This window comes from Barbus barbus (assembly GCF_936440315.1).
Source record: "Barbus barbus genome assembly, chromosome: 13".
NCBI lineage: Eukaryota > Metazoa > Chordata > Actinopteri > Cypriniformes > Cyprinidae > Barbus > Barbus barbus.
Window position 1 is genome coordinate 9,851,406 of NC_136741.1, and position 21,015 is coordinate 9,872,420.

The 21,015-nt window shown below is 44.4% G+C and overlaps 1 protein-coding gene across 1 annotated transcript in view; it reads left to right on the plus strand.

The window, feature by feature from the left end:
* Positions 1–21,015, plus strand: part of LOC306878683 (protein kinase C alpha type-like) — a 155,244-nt gene that overhangs the window by 44,634 nt on the left and 89,595 nt on the right. The window contains exon 3 of the mRNA XM_079431167.1: positions 338–420. Coding sequence (XP_079287293.1) covers positions 338–420 — 83 coding nt within the window. The remainder of the gene's footprint in view (positions 1–337; positions 421–21,015) is intronic.

Below are 21,015 nucleotides of genomic sequence, written 5' to 3' on the forward strand. Positions count from 1 at the left end.
CCAGAAAAATAATTATATTGTCATATCATTATCATTAAATACAGTAAATGACTCGTATCATGATGTAAGATTTGAGTCATATTTCCAACATGAGAAACAAACATGAATACAATGAATATATTTCTAAAAACTTATTAGCATGATCTTCCTCAGATCTGCTGCAGTATAGCATACACATATACACACACAGCAGGAAGAGCAGAACAGAGTTTGTTAACATTTTTAGGACACTTGGTTTGAACTGTTTGATAATATTTTTTTATTTACCAGTGTTTACAGTTATGTGGGATCTTGTAAATGTAACACATCTCTCTCTCTCTCTTTCTCTCTCTGTCAGTGTGCTGTTTTGTGGTCCATAAACGTTGCCATGAACTTGTCACATTCTCATGCCCTGGAGCTGATAAAGGGCCAGACACAGATGTGAGTATGCAAATACACACACAAACAGTTGATCTATTCAACAGTTCTCTCCCACTTGGCATGTTTGTGTCACGTCTCACTTAATAAAATAATGTTCGTCTTGCAAAATACATGTTACTTACATCAAACACTTTATTTTAAAAGAATATTAAAGGTTGAAACAACTTTAATTATGTGACTTTTTTGGTGTTCAGATGCTTTCCCCTATCCCAGTTGGGTGTGCAGAGAAAAGTATAAGTAAACCATTCATAGGTGAGCTGAGGGTGGGCCTGTTTTTATTTTTTCCTTCAATCAATGACTGACTGGTGGCGTATTCAGAAATCTGTTTAGAAAGCAGTGTTTGTTTTTACAGTTCTGCGCAGTGGTGCAGAAATAACGTACTTCAGCTCTCAATCAACATCTATGACATGCTTTCAGTTATGTCTCTTTTTTCAGTTTGTGTTAACGGTAATCTACCGTTAACTATTTCAAAATTGAATAGTCTACTAAAATTGTCCCTTTTTATTAGGGGAGGGGGAAAAATTTGATTCACGTATGAAACGCGATTCAGTCATCTAACGATTCGCATCAATTCACAAATGTCAAAAATGGATTTTCTAGTTAATATAATGATAATTAGGAATGTGCCCGAATCCGAATACCGTGTTCGGAAAAGTAATGACATGTTTTACAGAACCCATAAATACGAGATGGGAGGAAAAAATATATTTCAATGCTTTCTCTCGCAATTATATAGTTGGGTAATTATATTGTATATAAATTGCGGGCATCAGGGAGCCGTTATTAATGTGTGGGGAGATTCGAGATTCGCAATCACACATACTCTGTGTATACTACAGAGCGACAATACTTACCACACATTTTACAAGATTAGATATTTGTCAGTGGTACTCAGGATCTGCAAATCATCCATCATCCTATCGGTCATCTCTCCGTTTATGTGGTAAGTGAAATTTTATGTACTGTAATATAACAGGCAACCTCTAACAAGCGTCTAACCATGTCCCTTTAATGGCTCTGTAGAATGCGTTGTTCGTTTCCATGCTTTTACGAATACGGATTCACTATTCAGGCACATCCCTAATAATCAGGGTTGCAAACTTGTCACCTTTCGGCGAAATTCGCCGTTTTTCACCTTGAAATAGGTTCTGTTCGAGAACTGTTCGACCTACAAGTAAAGCATAACGTTTAATGTACAGTAATATTAGTATCACTCAGCTCAAGTCAGGCAGCGCTAAGCCATAGCTAGGTGTCAGCCTGTCACAGCCTGTTTCAAGATGGAGAAACACCTCGCGTTTAGCCCGTCAGCTGCTTCAAAAATTTGAGTGCTGAAATGAAGATTTACAGTGGTTTATTTCCCCTGATTAAGTTCATGTAACATCTTAACAATAATCCTTGTTGATTGTAGACCGTAGTTGTCGCTCAAACGTCTTTTAATCATAAAGGAGTTTATCCTTGAATTATGGGTGTGCGATATGACGATTTTTGATCGTGGACGATAAAAATGTCTCCACGATCTGCTTTTTAAGAAATATCGTAGTATGATGCTACAGCGCACATTATGTCAAATACACTTCTGGCGCCTCCGTCTCTATGTACTGTACAACACGACATACAGCAGTAGAGTTACGCTGACAGGACACTGCACTTATTCGCGATTGCAAAAGTACATTATTTGCACACAAGCCTTGCTGGTTAAATGTTTCATTCGCGCGCTGGTCTGACGTGCGCTTTTTCTGAGCGCACGCGCACTAAAAAGCCTGTCTAACAGCGCCTGATTACTCAACTAACTTATCTTTTGAGCTAATACTGTCAAAACACACAAGGTTTACATACAGACTCAGTTGGTTATCTCTAAAATGAAAGTAAATAGTTAAGAGAGAAACGGATGCGTGCGTGCAGGTCTTAAGGCAGTAGGGACACTATATGTGATGTCGACTGTCATTAAAGGGATAGTTCACCCTAAAATTTAATTTCTGTCATTATTTACTCACTCACATGTTGTCCCAAACCTCTATTAATTTCTTGTGCTGAACCCAAAATAAGATATTTTGAAGAATGAGGGTAACCAAACAGTTGCTGGTCCACATTGACTTTGATAGTAGGAAAGAAAAATCCTATGGAAGTCACTGTGGACCAGCAACTGTTTGCTTTTCCACCTTCTTCAAAATAGCATTTATGTTCAGCAGAAGAAAGAAACTCATTCAGGTTTAAAACAGCTTTTGAGTAAATGATGGTATAAAAATAAAACATTATGACAGAATTGACAGACAGATGACAGAATATTTATTTTTGGGGGAACTATTCATTTAACGTTAACAAAACGCAAAGAGAAAAATCACTCCCTATTCTTGACTGAAAAACTTTAATACAGTTGCTTTAGGAATCAGTCTATCTAGTGTTTTATTTTTATATTTGTTCATTCAATTTCATTGAATGCTCCTGCTAAATACACCTATTGTACCTGAAAATAAAGCACTGTTTGTTTTATTTGTATATTATGTGTATTTGTAATGTGTATCTTTGTTCTTATTTTTTAATAAGAAAGATAAAATAATGACAAAGATTTTTTATCTTCGCCCACTTTGGCCTAAATATCTGCCATGCATCTTTGTCTTTCTAGTTTGGCTGTAATGCTCAGACAACTTGTAAAACCAAAATAGTAAAACTAACATGACAAAGAATCGTGATAAAACCGTGAATCGTGATATTTCTTAAAAAAAAAAAACCGTGATATGATATTTTTCCCATATCGCCCAGCCCTACCTTGAATGGTGCACTGCAAAAAATGCTTTCCTACTTAGAGTTTTTGTCTTGTTTCTAGTCCAAATATATCTAAAAATTCTTAAATCAAGAAGCATTTTATAGACAAGTAAAAATTGTCTTATTTTCAGAACAAAAAAAAAGTCAAAATTAAGTGAGTTTTTCCTTAAAACAAGCAAAATAATCTTATTTCAAACCGAAAACAATTACATCTGCCCCATTTTCACCGAGGGCAAGTGTTTGAAAAAATATTCTATTAATTATTATTAGTCATTTTGTTATTATTGGGGTTTAAAATATGAAATTTGATTTATTAGGAAGTTAACAGTTAATAGGAAACACAGATTTCTTGAGTCAGGACTACCTGTACTGTAGAATGTTGTTTTTGTATAAAAATACTGGTATGTTTGATGTCCACTGTGCACAAAAAATGTGATGAAAAATTGTGAGTCGTGATTAAAAATCGTGAATCGATTTTTAATTTAATTGTGACCACAAGAATCGATATGAATCGTGAGGTACCGAAAGATTCCCTCCCCTACTTTTTATTTATGTTTATAAATTCACTGTAAATATTTTTTTTTTTACTCGAGCTATAATTTAGTGTATTATTCCACCTGCACAGCACTACTAAGTTATATTTCATATTTTATTACTTTGCACATAATGTTTCTCTTACTTGCAATTCACACTCAGATTATCACTCTAAGTAAACGTTCTATAATACATGACCATAAATATGCGTATTTGTAAGTGGTGTGTGTGTGAACTCTCTTTGACAAGTGGTGTAGTGGTGGAGTAACCAGAGATAATGTCAGAATGTCATTCAAGCTTCTGAGACCCTCCTTTTTATAGAGCACACCATGGACAACTGTAGCTGTGGAATAAATTCTCAGTGAGAACTGTTTACAAAATCTGCGCATAGACTGGGGTTTTGTGTGTAAACGGTTTAATCGCATGCTCAATTTCCCAGTGTTTAAACTCTGAACACAGGTTTTGAAGGGCAAAACATGCACACGCACACAGCCTGCTTCATTGTGATTAGTTGAAACTGTAGGAGTAAAAGCATTGCAAATATCCTTGTATTACTGACCTTGAGAGGTCTCTGCATTTCATCTGTAAATGAATACCCAGCTCCTGAGAGGGTCAGAGCAACACATCTGTCTTGAGTAAAGAGCTGTAATTGGCTGAGCATTTCCTGTTATTACATATACACATGTGTTTACACAGAACAAGCTTGAGGCTTATTCTGACTGGCAAATAATAAAAGCTAAATGCTGTGTTTGTTAGATTAATGCCACTCATTAAAGAAAACTTTTATGAACACAATCAGTTCATATAAACCCCCACCCCCAATTGTATTGTGATTTGTTTAACATCTCAAAAGACTTAAATCATCACATAGGCCTATTATCATAGATTTTTAACTGGCTCAGGGTGCTTCATTACATTCCTAATATTGCAATAAATTATATTGTTTCTACAGAATTAACAACTTTAAATGAATATTTTTATGATTTAACTGGTTGGCTGGATTCATAGCTCATTAAGATTTAAGACTTTTTGCAAAAACATTGACTGTACCACTTTTCAAACAAATAATCTTTTCACACCTACTGTGGATAGACCATTCTCATGCAGTTTCTGGCATTTGGTGTGAATAGGCTTGCAAGTTTTTTTTTTTTCAGGAGGATGTTTGTTTTGTTCTGCTTTGTTTTGTTTTATACATGGGTGTATGTCTACATGCTTTTAATAAACATTTTCTTTGTCTGTTTAAAAAAAAAATCTTTTTTTTTTTTTTTTTGTCAGGTTAAATCTGCATTAGACTATTTTGAGGATGTAATTCATTTAGTAGTTTATGTGCTCTTGGAAAGGTTCATATGTTAAGGGTGACAGTTGTTCATTATCATTTCCCTCAGCATTGAGAAATTATCCACAGGCAGTGGAATGGAAATTAAAATCTGATGAAGGTCTCCTTGTTTCAATTGTTGTTTCAGAAGTGGAGAATGTGCTTTAACAGTTGAAATACAGAAATGAGAAATAAAAATTATAAGATATGAAACGTCTCGGTTACGTATGTAACCCTCGTTCCCTGAAGGAGGGAACGGAGACGTCACGTCGGTGACCGACGAATTGGGATCTGGCTTAGAGAGACCAATCCACTACGAGTGTATCTAAACGAGCCAATGCACAGTGGCATGCGATTATTGCATCCAGCTGCCGCTGATCACAGCATGAGTATAAGTAGGCAGCAGGTGCAACGCATATTCAGGTTTTCGCTTCGGAGCCGAGCCGGTGGCCTGGCCGCTCAGTGGTGGTGCAGCAGTTCCCTTCAGGGAACAAGGGTTACATACATAACCGAGACGTTCCCTATCAGTCGGTCACTCCGAGTCACGTCGGTGACCGACGAATTGGGATCCCTACCAAAGGGCCATGGATACTGCCCCTTCCAGTGTCCTGTGGAAGCCTCCTGCGCCCCTATATTTTGGCGCAGGTCAGGGCTTAGCACAGAAGACCAGTTACTGTTGCTACGGCACTACCCACTCAGTAAGACTGGATAACACTGGGAAACTTGGAACCGGACGCTGCGGAAGCCCACCCTTCCCGAAGGAGGTTCAGAAGCACTTTTTTTTATTATTTAACCTTTATTTAACCAGAAGAGACTCTCTGAGATTAAAAATCTCTTTGGCAGGAGTGTCCTGGCCAAAATGGGCAGCAATACATCAATTTCATCACAGAATGTTACAACACAAACAAGCTAGAGACACTTAAAAACAGTTACATATCATTTCATGAACAACCGTTTAGATGCATATGGAAGATTAGAGGAGATTGTAGCCTCTTGACAATGGCAGAACATCTGCCGGGGAAACACGGGCTCTAAGGCTATACCGTGGATTTCACACATATGGGATCCAATTAGGTCTCACATATGGAACCCAGCCCTCTACCGGTTCTCATTGATTCATTGAGTGAGGGGCCTGGCGTCAGACGCTCCGCCACATCTGACTGCCGAGGGAATGGAGAAGCCCGACAGGGTCTACAGTACGGACTCTCTGGAGCAGTTTTGGCAAGCCGACCCGAAACCGGAGCCTCTCTGTGCTTCTACCCGTTTGAGGTGAGAACACAGGAGGAAACCGGTTCCACACGGAGGCTATAGAACCTAGTGAACGTGTTAGGGGTCGCGCAGCCCGCAGCTCTACAAATACCTGCCAACGAGGTGCCTCGAGCCAACGCCCAGGAAGATGCAACACTTCTAGTAGAGTGGGCTCTCAACCTGATTGGGCAGGGCACACCCTGTGGCTGATAAGCCATGGTGATGGCGTCCACTATCCAGTGGGCCATCCTCTGCTTGGAGACGACATTCCCCTTCTGCTGGCCTCCGTGACAGACAAAGAGCTGGTCTGAGGTCCTGAAGCTTTGCGTCCTGTCACCGTAGCATCTCAGTGCTCGGACGGGACAAAGCAAAGCAAGGGCTGGATCTGCCTTCTCCGAGGGTAGTGTTTGCAGGCTCACCACCTGGTCCCTGAAGGGAGTAGTGGGAACCTTGGGCACATAGCCAGGCTGCAGGATTACCTGGGAGTCAGCCGGCCCAAACTCTAGGCACGAATCGTCGACCGAAAATGCGTGCAGGTCCCCTACCCTCTTGATGGAGGCCAATGCAAGCAGGAGCAGAGTCTTCATTGAAAGAAACTTCATCTCAACTGTCCGCAAAGGCTCAAATGGGCCCTGCTGTGGTGCTCTGAGCACTAGAGACAGGTCCCAAGAGGGTATAGAGGGGGGCCGTGGAGGATTTAACCTTCTTGCCCCCCTAAGGATCCTGATGACCAAGTCATGCTTACCCCCCGGCTTAAGGAGGGGCTGTCACGAGGAGCATCAGTCCTGGGAACCAAGTCCCAGTGGGCCAGTACGGCGCCACGAGCAGGACCTGCTCTTCGTCCTCCCTGATCTTGCACAGTGTCTGTGCGAGAAGGCTCACTGGGGGGGACGCATACTTGCGAAGGCCCCGCGGCCAGCTGTGTGCCAGTGCATCCGTGCCGAGTGTTCCCTCAGTCAGGGAGTAAAACAACTGGCAATGAGAGGCAAACAGGTCTACCTGAGCGAGTCTGAAATGTCTCCAAATCAGCTGGACCGTCTGGGGATGGAGTCTCCACTCGCCGGGGAGCGCAGCTCGTGACAGCTCGTCGGCTGACTGGTTGAGCAAGCCCGGAATGTGAATGGCACGAAGCGACCTCAGATGCTGCGACATGCGACGGGAGCGTAGACCACCTTGTCGGTTGATGTACGCAATGGTCGCAGTGTTATCCGTACGGACCAGTACGTGCTTGCCTCGTAAGTGCCTCCTGAGACGGATCAAGGCCAGGCGTACTGCTAGCAACTCTAGGCAATTGATGTGCCAGCACAGTTGGGGGCCCATCCAAACCCCCGACACTGCAAGTCCGTCGAACGTGGCACCCCAGCCGGTGGTGGAGGCATCTGTGTAAACCACAGCATGCCTGGAGACCTGTTCCAGGGGCACCCCGCCCAAAGAAACGAGAGGTCTGACCACAGGGTGAGGGTTTGGCGGCAGGCCGGTGTGATTTGGACCCGGTGAGTGCCGCGTTGCCACACCCACCTCGGGACTCTGCCATGGAGCCAGTGTTGAAGCGGTCTCATATGAAGCAGCCCCAGCAGCGTGACTGCCACCGCAGCTGCCATATGCCCCAGGAGCCTCTGAAATTGTTTCAGTGGGACCGCCATCCTGTTCTTGAATGTATTCAAGCAGTTCAACACCGACTGAGCACGTTCCTGCGTGAGGCGTGCTGTCTGACTGACCGAATCCAACTCCATACGGAGAAAAGACATCCTCTGCGTCGGGGAGAGTTTGCTCTTTTACCAGTTGACCCGAAGGGTCCTAGTCCCTGTGTTCGCACAACTGATCCTGAGACTGAGCCAGTATGAGTCAGTCGTCGAGGTAGTTGAGACGCGAACGCCCTGTTCTCTCATGGGAACAAGGGCAGCTTCCGCCACTTTCGTGAAAACACGGGGCGACAGGGACAGCCAGAAGGGCAGGACCTTGTACTGATATGCCCGTCCTTCGAACGCAAACTGCAGGAATGGCCTGTGGCGTGGAAGGATCGACACATGGAAGTACGCGTACTTCAGGTCGATTGCTGCAAACCAATCTCGGGGACGGATGCACCCGAAGATGCGTTTCTGCGTGAGCATCTTGAACGGAAGCCTGTGAAGGGCCCAGTTCAAGACGCACAGATCCAAGATTGGTCTCAACCCACCGCCTTTCTTGGGTACAATGAAGTAGGGGCTGTAGAACCCCATCCTCATATCGGCTGGAGGGACCAGCTCTATCGCATCCTTCGCCAGGAGGACTGCGACCTCTGCATGCAAGATCGGAGCATCTACCGCCTTCACTGAAGTTCCCTGAACTTGGGAGGGCACCGGGTGAACTGAATCGCATAGCCGAGTCTGATGGTCTGACGGAGCCAACGAGACGGACTGGGAAGCGCTAGCCAGGCTCCCAGAAACCGTACAAGTGGCACCAGCGGAACCACCGACGTACCCAGGGTGGGGCAATGAGGGGGAACGCAGGGACCCCGCTCGGGCATCCCCTTGCTGGTCCGAAGCGGAGTCAGCGTGTGTGCAACACCAACCTGCGTTCTGGCAGAAGGTGCGTGACTAGTACGGTTGACCGCACTCCCGAACCGCCTACAGCTGCTCACTGGCGAGAGAGGGGGGTGAGTGTGAATCAAGACTGGCTCGTCCACAACTCCCCAACCCCTCTGGGGATCCAGAGATAGAGGAAACTGCTCTTTTGTTGAGATTTTGGGTACCACTGACCATGAGGCCAGTGGTGGGGAAAAAAGAAACAAAAGATTCTCCGCCAAGCCCTCCTCCGGGGGAGGGAGTGGTGCGTGCGTTCACCATCTCCCGAAGAGCATCCTCCTCCACCTCCGGGTCGCCCGTCTCAGGGCCTCTTGCTCTTTCGCTTGCCACCAGGTTTGGCGGGGGCCTGGACGGGCAGGGCGGCTGCCCTACGACCGGCTCCACGGTGCTGCTTTGCTGGAGACTGCTGCGTTTGCTGCGCGGGAGAGGGGGCGCTGAGGCTGAGGCGCTGCCGCCGGCGGCCCTGTGGAGGCAGAAGCTGCACGCTGGGGCAGGATGTGCCTGATAGCCTCAGTCTGCTTCTGTGCAGCGGAGAACTGCTGGGTGAAGTTCTCCACTGCGTCGCCGAAAAGGCCGGTCTGGGACACAGGGGTGTTCAAGAACCGCATCTTGTCAGACTCCCTCATGTCGGCCAGACACATCCAGAGATGGCGTTCCTGGACCACCATAGTGGACATCGCATGACCCAGAGACCGCGCAGTGACCTTCGTCGCTCGTAGCGGTACGAAGCTCTCTGAGAACTTCCGGGTCGTGCCCACCCTCGTGCAGGTCCTTCAGTGCCTTGGCCTGATGAACCTGCAACAACGCCATAGCGTGTAGGGCGGAAGCAGCTTCACCACAGGCCGCATAAGCACTGCCGGTCAAGGCCGACGAGTACCAACAGACCCGGGAGGTACTGTTCTCTTTTAGAAATCATTCTTTCAATGTGCTGAAGCACACAGAGGAGATGGCCGCTTGCAACACAATCAGAGGTAGTGCAATCCGATGTGTGCAACCCACTCGACAGGAAAGGAACCACCGCCGCTGAAGTGCCGTGACACCAGCACTAGGGATGGGTATCGTTAAGGTTTTAACGGTATTACTACTCTTACCGATACTGCTTATCTATCCGGTACTTTAACGGTATTCTTATCGGTACTTTTTGTTTTACTTTGTTTCTTTGTTCATATTCTTACAGTATCTTATCTTATGTATATAAAACACAAAAAATGCCTGCACTTCATCAATTTGTAAATGCACCAGTGTGCAGGTATTTTTAGTGTTTTATATACATAAGATAAGATACTGTAAGAATATGAACAAAGAAACAAAGTAAAACAAACTAACAAATACAATAAAACAAACACACAAACGAAATGAAATAAACAGTGCTTTCATTTTTCCATGAAGGTCTACTAATGTTAATGTTCAGGTAAGTAATAGTTACAAAAGTAATCAAATGTAAATGAGCACTGCATAGTTTTCACTATATGTACTGTAGGGCTGTATACCCTTGGAGAACCTGGCGATACGATACATACCTCGATACACAGGTCACGATTCGATACGTACCTCGATACAGAGCTGTCTCGATACGATTTGATACAATGTGACACGATTCGATACGATTCAATAAAAATACATGGGCCAGAGCCAATTAGTTAATGCTGAACACATTTACTCAACAAACAGAACTCTGCATTTTTCTTCAATTTAATGAAGACAAAAGTGCATTATAACAAAGTGCATTTTGCTTAAATATTTGCAACTTTAAGTGCTCTGATTAATTGTACACAAATTGTATTAATCTGGAAATTACCACAAGTCAACATTTAACTTTCCAAGGGTACAGTCTGAGCTCACACAAGCACAAAATCTTCTTCTTATTATTCTTAACTTCTTATTAAATCTTCTTATAATTCTTTTTTGTGACACCATGTACTGCCATAACATATTTCACTATGAAATCACTTAAAGGTGCCATAGAATGCATTGATACCAGGGCTCCAAACTGCGACTAAAATGGTCGAATTTGCGACCAAAAATATTCATTTGCGAGTGAAGTTTTTGCTGAGGTCGCCACTGGCGACTATATATAATTTGCATGAAAGGACTTTTTTCCCGATTGTTTTGCGCTCACATCTTTTGTTATGTTCACGTATTAAACTTACATAAGACTATGCGCATCAAAGTTTTACTGGAAAAGAGTTTCAAACAGTCCTCGTCTCTGCCGCACACAGTCTGCTGAACGCAGTGAGAGAGACCTGAAAGGTGATAATATAAACACCAGTACCCCGCGTCCACACGGTCCGTGTATGCGTCCGGATCGCGCGAGCGGAGAGTATCGCACTTAATGCTCAGGCGCGATCTCTTTAGCACCTCAGTTAAAGCAGCAAGTGAACCCATTATATATTTCGATTTACTACTACAGTATGAAATGAACATGATCAAAAGGTAGGCAATAAGAAAGCCTATAGTACAACTTACTGAAATGTTTTATGTAAAAGCTCATTCAGTGTTTCAAACTGAGGAAATGTATAAAGCTTGTAAACATTGCATTGTAATACATTTACCTCAGAATAACCACTCAGTGTCCATAAACTCATCAGTCAGCTAGAAAAATAACTATAAAGAGGAGCGTTTTGCTATATTTATGCGCTGTTGCTAGGGGTGTGCGGTATGACGATTTTTGATCGTGGACGATAAAAATGTCTCCATGATCTGCTTTTGAAGAAATATGGTAGTATCGTGCTACAGAACACATTATATCAAATACAGTTCTGGCGCCTCCGTCTCTATATACTGTACAACACGACATACAGCAGTAGAGTTACTCTGACAGGACACTGCACTTATTCACGGAGTCAGCCGGCCCAAACTCTAGGCACGAATCGTCGACCGAAAATGCGTGCAGGTCCCCTACCCTCTTGATGGAGGCCAATGCAAGCAGGAGCAGAGTCTTCATTGAAAGAAACTTCATCTCAACTGTCCGCAAAGGCTCAAATGGGCCCTGCTGTGGTGCTCTAAGCACTAGAGAAAGGGACCCAAGAGGGTATAGAGGGGGGCCGTGGAGGATTTAACCTTCTTGCCCCCCTAAGGATCCTGATGACCAAGTCATGCTTACCCCCCGGCTTAAGGAGGGGCTGTCACGAGGAGCATCAGTCCTGGGAACCAAGTCCCAGTGGGCCAGTACGGCGCCACGAGCAGGACCTGCTCTTCGTCCTCCCTGATCTTGCACAGTGTCTGTGCGAGAAGGCTCACTGGGGGGGACGCATACTTGCGAAGGCCCCGCGGCCAGCTGTGTGCCAGTGCATCCGTGCCGAGTGTTCCCTCAGTCAGGGAGTAAAACAACTGGCAATGAGAGGCAAACAGGTCTACCTGAGCGAGTCTGAAATGTCTCCAAATCAGCTGGACCGTCTGGGGATGGAGTCTCCACTCGCCGGGGAGCGCAGCTCGTGACAGCTCGTCGGCTGACTGGTTGAGCAAGCCCGGAATGTGAATGGCACGAAGCGACCTCAGATGCTGCGACATGCGACGGGAGCGTAGACCACCTTGTCGGTTGATGTACGCAATGGTCGCAGTGTTATCCGTACGGACCAGTACGTGCTTGCCTCGTAAGTGCCTCCTGAGACGGATCAAGGCCAGGCGTACTGCTAGCAACTCTAGGCAATTGATGTGCCAGCACAGTTGGGGGCCCATCCAAACCCCCGACACTGCAAGTCCGTCGAACGTGGCACCCCAGCCGGTGGTGGAGGCATCTGTGTAAACCACAGCATGCCTGGAGACCTGTTCCAGGGGCACCCCGCCCAAAGAAACGAGAGGTCTGACCACAGGGTGAGGGTTTGGCGGCAGGCCGGTGTGATTTGGACCCGGTGAGTGCCGCGTTGCCACACCCACCTCGGGACTCGGCCATGGAGCCAGTGTTGAAGCGGTCTCATATGAAGCAGCCCCAGCAGCGTGACTGCCACCGCAGCTGCCATATGCCCCAGGAGCCTCTGAAATTGTTTCAGTGGGACCGCCATCCTGTTCTTGAATGTATTCAAGCAGTTCAACACCGACTGAGCACGTTCCTGCGTGAGGCGTGCTGTCTGACTGACCGAATCCAACTCCATACGGAGAAAAGACATCCTCTGCGTCGGGGAGAGTTTGCTCTTTTACCAGTTGACCCGAAGGGTCCTAGTCCCTGTGTTCGCACAACTGATCCTGAGACTGAGCCAGTATGAGTCAGTCGTCGAGGTAGTTGAGACGCGAACGCCCTGTTCTCTCATGGGAACAAGGGCAGCTTCCGCCACTTTCGTGAAAACACGGGGCGACAGGGACAGCCAGAAGGGCAGGACCTTGTACTGATATGCCCGTCCTTCGAACGCAAACTGCAGGAATGGCCTGTGGCGTGGAAGGATCGACACATGGAAGTACGCGTACTTCAGGTCGATTGCTGCAAACCAATCTCGGGGACGGATGCACCCGAAGATGCGTTTCTGCGTGAGCATCTTGAACGGAAGCCTGTGAAGGGCCCAGTTCAAGACGCACAGATCCAAGATTGGTCTCAACCCACCGCCTTTCTTGGGTACAATGAAGTAGGGGCTGTAGAACCCCATCCTCATATCGGCTGGAGGGACCAGCTCTATCGCATCCTTCGCCAGGAGGACTGCGACCTCTGCATGCAAGATCGGAGCATCTACCGCCTTCACTGAAGTTCCCTGAACTTGGGAGGGCACCGGGTGAACTGAATCGCATAGCCGAGTCTGATGGTCTGACGGAGCCAACGAGACGGACTGGGAAGCGCTAGCCAGGCTCCCAGAAACCGTACAAGTGGCACCAGCGGAACCACCGACGTACCCAGGGTGGGGCAATGAGGGGGAACGCAGGGACCCCGCTCGGGCATCCCCTTGCTGGTCCGAAGCGGAGTCAGCGTGTGTGCAACACCAACCTGCGTTCTGGCAGAAGGTGCGTGACTAGTACGGTTGACCGCACTCCCGAACCGCCTACAGCTGCTCACTGGCGAGAGAGGGGGGTGAGTGTGAATCAAGACTGGCTCGTCCACAACTCCCCAACCCCTCTGGGGATCCAGAGATAGAGGAAACTGCTCTTTTGTTGAGATTTTGGGTACCACTGACCATGAGGCCAGTGGTGGGGAAAAAAGAAACAAAAGATTCTCCGCCCAGCCCTCCTCCGGGGGAGGGAGTGGTGCGTGCGTTCACCATCTCCCGAAGAGCATCCTCCTCCACCTCCGGGTCGCCCGTCTCAGGGCCTCTTGCTCTTTCGCTTGCCACCAGGTTTGGCGGGGGCCTGGACGGGCAGGGCGGCTGCCCTACGACCGGCTCCACGGTGCTGCTTTGCTGGAGACTGCTGCGTTTGCTGCGCGGGAGAGGGGGCGCTGAGGCTGAGGCGCTGCCGCCGGCGGCCCTGTGGAGGCAGAAGCTGCACGCTGGGGCAGGATGTGCCTGATAGCCTCAGTCTGCTTCTGTGCAGCGGAGAACTGCTGGGTGAAGTTCTCCACTGCGTCGCCGAAAAGGCCGGTCTGGGACACAGGGGTGTTCAAGAACCGCATCTTGTCAGACTCCCTCATGTCGGCCAGACACATCCAGAGATGGCGTTCCTGGACCACCATAGTGGACATCGCATGACCCAGAGACCGCGCAGTGACCTTCGTCGCTCGTAGCGGTACGAAGCTCTCTGAGAACTTCCGGGTCGTGCCCACCCTCGTGCAGGTCCTTCAGTGCCTTGGCCTGATGAACCTGCAACAACGCCATAGCGTGTAGGGCGGAAGCAGCTTCACCACAGGCCGCATAAGCACTGCCGGTCAAGGCCGACGAGTACCAACAGACCCGGGAGGTACTGTTCTCTTTTAGAAATCATTCTTTCAATGTGCTGAAGCACACAGAGGAGATGGCCGCTTGCAACACAATCAGAGGTAGTGCAATCCGATGTGTGCAACCCACTCGACAGGAAAGGAACCACCGCCGCTGAAGTGCCGTGACACCAGCACTAGGGATGGGTATCGTTAAGGTTTTAACGGTATTACTACTCTTACCGATACTGCTTATCTATCCGGTACTTTAACGGTATTCTTATCGGTACTTTTTGTTTTACTTTGTTTCTTTGTTCATATTCTTACAGTATCTTATCTTATGTATATAAAACACAAAAAATGCCTGCACTTCATCAATTTGTAAATGCACCAGTGTGCAGGTATTTTTAGTGTTTTATATACATAAGATAAGATACTGTAAGAATATGAACAAAGAAACAAAGTAAAACAAACTAACAAATACAATAAAACAAACACACAAACGAAATGAAATAAACAGTGCTTTCATTTTTCCATGAAGGTCTACTAATGTTAATGTTCAGGTAAGTAATAGTTACAAAAGTAATCAAATGTAAATGAGCACTGCATAGTTTTCACTATATGTACTGTAGGGCTGTATACCCTTGGAGAACCTGGCGATACGATACATACCTCGATACACAGGTCACGATTCGATACGTACCTCGATACAGAGCTGTCTCGATACGATTTGATACAATGTGACACGATTCGATACGATTCAATAAAAATACATGGGCCAGAGCCAATTAGTTAATGCTGAACACATTTACTCAACAAACAGAACTCTGCATTTTTCTTCAATTTAATGAAGACAAAAGTGCATTATAACAAAGTGCATTTTGCTTAAATATTTGCAACTTTAAGTGCTCTGATTAATTGTACACAAATTGTATTAATCTGGAAATTACCACAAGTCAACATTTAACTTTCCAAGGGTACAGTCTGAGCTCACACAAGCACAAAATCTTCTTCTTATTATTCTTAACTTCTTATTAAATCTTCTTATAATTCTTTTTTGTGACACCATGTACTGCCATAACATATTTCACTATGAAATCACTTAAAGGTGCCATAGAATGCATTGATACCAGGGCTCCAAACTGCGACTAAAATGGTCGAATTTGCGACCAAAAATATTCATTTGCGAGTGAAGTTTTTGCTGAGGTCGCCACTGGCGACTATATATAATTTGCATGAAAGGACTTTTTTCCCGATTGTTTTGCGCTCACATCTTTTGTTATGTTCACGTATTAAACTTACATAAGACTATGCGCATCAAAGTTTTACTGGAAAAGAGTTTCAAACAGTCCTCGTCTCTGCCGCACACAGTCTGCTGAACGCAGTGAGAGAGACCTGAAAGGTGATAATATAAACACCAGTACCCCGCGTCCACACGGTCCGTGTATGCGTCCGGATCGCGCGAGCGGAGAGTATCGCACTTAATGCTCAGGCGCGATCTCTTTAGCACCTCAGTTAAAGCAGCAAGTGAACCCATTATATATTTCGATTTACTACTACAGTATGAAATGAACATGATCAAAAGGTAGGCAATAAGAAAGCCTATAGTACAACTTACTGAAATGTTTTATGTAAAAGCTCATTCAGTGTTTCAAACTGAGGAAATGTATAAAGCTTGTAAACATTGCATTGTAATACATTTACCTCAGAATAACCACTCAGTGTCCATAAACTCATCAGTCAGCTAGAAAAATAACTATAAAGAGGAGCGTTTTGCTATATTTATGCGCTGTTGCTAGGGGTGTGCGATATGACGATTTTTGATCGTGGACGATAAAAATGTCTCCACGATCTGCTTTTGAAGAAATATGGTAGTATCGTGCTACAGAACACATTATATCAAATACAGTTCTGGCGCCTCCGTCTCTATATACTGTACAACACGACATACAGCAGTAGAGTTACTCTGACAGGACACTGCACTTATTCGCGATCGCAAAAGTACATTATTTGCACACAAGCCTTGATGGTTAAATGTTTAATTCACGCGCTGGTCTGACGTGCAGCTTTTTCTGAGCGCATACACCTGAAGCACGCGCACTAAAAAGCCTGTCTAACAGCGCGAGCGCCTGATTACTCAACTAACTTATCTTTTGCGCTAATACTGTCAAAACACACAAGGTTTACATACAGACTGAGTTGGTTATCTCTAAAATGAAAGTAAATAGTTAAGAGAGAAACAGATGCCTGTCTGTATATTAGATGCGTGCAGCTCTTAAAGGGACAGTACTAAACATGCTGTCGACTGTCATTAAAGGGATAGTTCACCCTAAAATGTAATTTCTGTCATTATTTACTCACTCACATGTTGTCCCAAACCTCTATTAATTTCTTGTGCTGAACCCAAAATAAGATATTTTGAAGAACGTGGGTAACCAAACAGTTGCTGGTCTACATTGACTTTGATAGCAGGAAAGAAAAATCCTATGGAAATCACTGAGGACCAGCAACTGTTTGGTTTTCCACCTTCTTCATAATAGCATTTATGTTCAGCAGAAGAAAGAAACTCATTCAGGTTTAAAACAACTTTTCAGTAAATGATGCTATAAAAATAAAACATTATGACAGAATTGACAGACAGATGACAGAATATTTATTTTTGAGGGAACTATTAATTTAACGTTAACAAAACAACAAAACACAGAGAAAAATCACTCACTATTCTTGACTGAAAAACTTTAAACAGTTGCCTTAGGAATCAGTCTATCTAGTGTTTTATTTTTATACTTGTTCATTCAATTTCATTGAATGCTCCTGCTAAATACACCTATTGTACCTGAAAATAAAGCACTGTTTGTTTTATTTGTATATTATGTGTATTTGTAATGTGTATCTTTGTTCTTATTTTTTAATAAGAAAAATAAAATAATAACAAAGATTTTATCTTCGCCCACTTTGGCCTAAATATCTGCCATGCATCTTTGTCTTTCTAATTTGGCTGTAATGCTCAGACAACTTGTAAAACCAAAACAGTAAAACTAACATGACAAAGAATCGTGATAAAATCGTGAATCGTGATATTTCTAAAAAAAATCGTGATATGATATTTTTCCCATATCGCCCACCCCTAGCTGTTGCATATTAATATTTTTACTTATTCTGTTGTACATGATTCAACTCCTCCTATAAAATTGCATTTTACTAATGAAGAAAAACAGACTGAATGTGTGAAAGACGTGACAACATTTATAGGATGCACTGCACTCAGTTGCCAAGTGATGCTTATGGTCCATGATATTGGTACAGATTCTGTGTAACGAACAATTCTTTGTGACTGTATATTTCAAGTTGTAAAAGACATTTAATTCACACTTTAAGTGAACCTTAGTCCCCCGGTCGACCTGATCATCTACAAGATGGATTAAAATGCTGATAAAGCCTAGAAAAGATAAGACATAAACACATGACAAAATGATTGAAATGTTAAAATAGGGGGGAAAAATAAAATTATAATAATAAAATAAACCACTTTTATTCTGTGGCACCTAAAAAAATAATTTGGCGCCTAAGTTTTTCTTTTATAGGAGCCAATGTCTCCTTACTCGATTTTTTTGTCTGGAGCCCTGGATACAGTATTTTAAATTGTTCTCTGATATCTACACAGAAGGTATGTGGCTTAGGTAAGGGCAAAAAATCTCCAGAAACGATTTTACATGTCCATTTACAACCCTAGGATTTCTCCCTAGAATGAAACGGTCTGTTATTGGCTTATTTGGCAGGGTCATGAATAATAATGAGCTCTGCTCTGATTGGCTGTTTCACAGTGCTGCTCAATGTTGAGCTCTGCTCTGATTGGCTGTTTCACAGTACGGCTCATCAGCAAGAAGGAAGCACAGGGAGGAAAATATATATTTAAATACTTTCTCTCGCAGTTATATCGTCGGGTAATTATACTGTATATAAAACGCGGGCATCAGGGAGCCGTTATTAATATGCGAGGCATAGAAACTGCTTTTGAATATAGTTCACTTTCAAGAGACGCGATCACACAAACTATGTTTACATTATGGAGCAACAGTACTCACCACACATTTCACAAGATCAGATGCTTGTCAGTGGTGCTCAGGATCTGTAAGTCATTCGCCATCATCCTCATCTCTCTTTACTGAGAGTGAAATCTTATGTACTGTAACAGGCTACCGCTAGCAAGGAGCTAACCATGTCCCTTTAGTGGCTCGCGTTATTTGCTTTCTGTGCCTTTCTGAATACAGACACCAACCCATCCCTGCACTTCACACCCCCTGCACGGCCTGGAACATAACATTTATTTTGTTATTTTCGCTGTTGTCCGCGCTTGTTTATTTACAATACCTGCAGAGCTTCTGATGGTTCGGCCGGCTTAGAACAAGTGCGGGTTTATGCAAATGTTGGGGGCGTAGTGATCCCGACTGTTGCGTCACAGTCGGTGTTATGTTCTGATTCGCCTGTTTTTCAGTGGTCTTTTTTAATCACGAGATTTACATATGAAGGAGAAACTATGGTGTTTGAGGCTCACTGTATGTCATTTCCATGTACAGAACTGTTATTATTTAAATATGCCAGGGTAAAGACAGTTTTTCATTCTATGGCACCTTTAAATGCTACATCTTGCTTTAACATTTTCCATGAGTTTTTTTGAAACTCGCGGGCGCCGCTGCGCCCCCTAATGGCTGGGCGGAGTATCGATACTAAGGGCTAGAATATCGATACTGTATCTTTTTTTATTATATTTGTATCTAAGAATCGATATTTTGAGCACACCCCTAATGTACTGATAGATGTATGTTTATTAAAGCTATAACGTTGTTCAGATTAAGAGCTGTGGGTGATTTTCTCTTTGCATTTTGTTCTTTGATTAACATTGATGCTCAAGCTCCAGTCTGACACTTTAAGACAATATACTGACACGCAACGCATTTTTTGGCATATTTTTGTGTGTTATTTCGACGCGCCCGAAGCTCGAAGTGTACTTTGCTTGTCCGTTTTGGAGCACGCCGCCGCGCAGGCACACGCGCGCACACACATTTCAGCCTGGGGAAGAGCATCACTTGTGCAGATTGTACTTTCAACGTTTTACTATCAAATATGTCCTGCAATGTAGCAACAGTAAAGACGGCATTTTATAACAATCACTGATTGATCTGATTCAGATGTTAAGTTTTGGTTCGGAGGAACGAATCCGCGCCGCTATGAAGGGAAGGGAGTTGTGCTAGAAGAAATGCAGCTATAATCTTTGGAAGCCAAAATCGAAAAAAATTAAATAAATACTTAGCTTAATATAACAGCCACAGGCCTAAAGTGTGAGCAGATGTTTGAATTGTTGGTTGGTTCTCTCTTCTATCATAATTAAACAGGACTTTCATGTTGCGTGTGCTGAAGCTCCTCCGCGTGAGCGCGATCTGGCTTCTGAATTGCGCATAGCAAAAATGCATCATAGACAAATGTTTGAATATTATTGCACATAAAAACAGCTGGCGACATTATATATATATATATATATATATACAGAGAGAGAGAGAGAGAGAGAGAGAGAGCAACAATAAATGTATGTGTGTTTTCTTAATTTCTCCAATACCGACAGAAGTACCGATAACGTCAGAGCTTATCGATACTCCGGTCTTTCATAATTTAGCCCCGAGACCGATTTAATACCGAGTTTCGGTACCCATCCCTAACCAGCACAGAGAGACCTCTGGAGAGCGTGCTTGACTGTCAGACACCGTAGTCGATAGGCTTTGTCAAGAGCAGAACGATGAACCGCTCGGCTCCAAAGCGAAAAGCTGAATATGCGTTGCACCTGCTGCCTACTTATACTCATGCTGTGATCAGCGGCAACTGGATGCAATAATTGCATGCCAATGTGCATTGGCTTGTTTAGATACACTCGTAGTGGATTGGTCTCTCTAAGCGAGATCCCAATTCGTCGGTCACCGACGTGACTCGGAGTGACCGACTGATAGGGGACTGACTGATAATTTTCAATAAAAAATTTATCTAAATGAGCCAAAAAGGCCATATGTACACTGAGATCATTCATTCATTTATTCATTCAGGCTAGTTATGCAAGCAGGGCCCCCCTTAAAGGGATAGTTCACCCAAAATTTTAAATTTGATGTTTATCTGCTTACCCCAAGGGCATCCAAGTTTGTCAGTCATCCAATGTCAGTCAATGGTACTCACGGCTTTGAGAGAGAGAAAAAAAACATAAACAGACAAAACCAAATGAAACTCTGCGGCTAGTGACGATACATTGAGGTCTAAAGACACTGAAACTGAACAGTATTTATATCATGTTTCACCTCCGATCCGCCGCCCGGTCCAACTGTCCTGAGCTCGTACACACAACAGCCGGCGCGTGACAC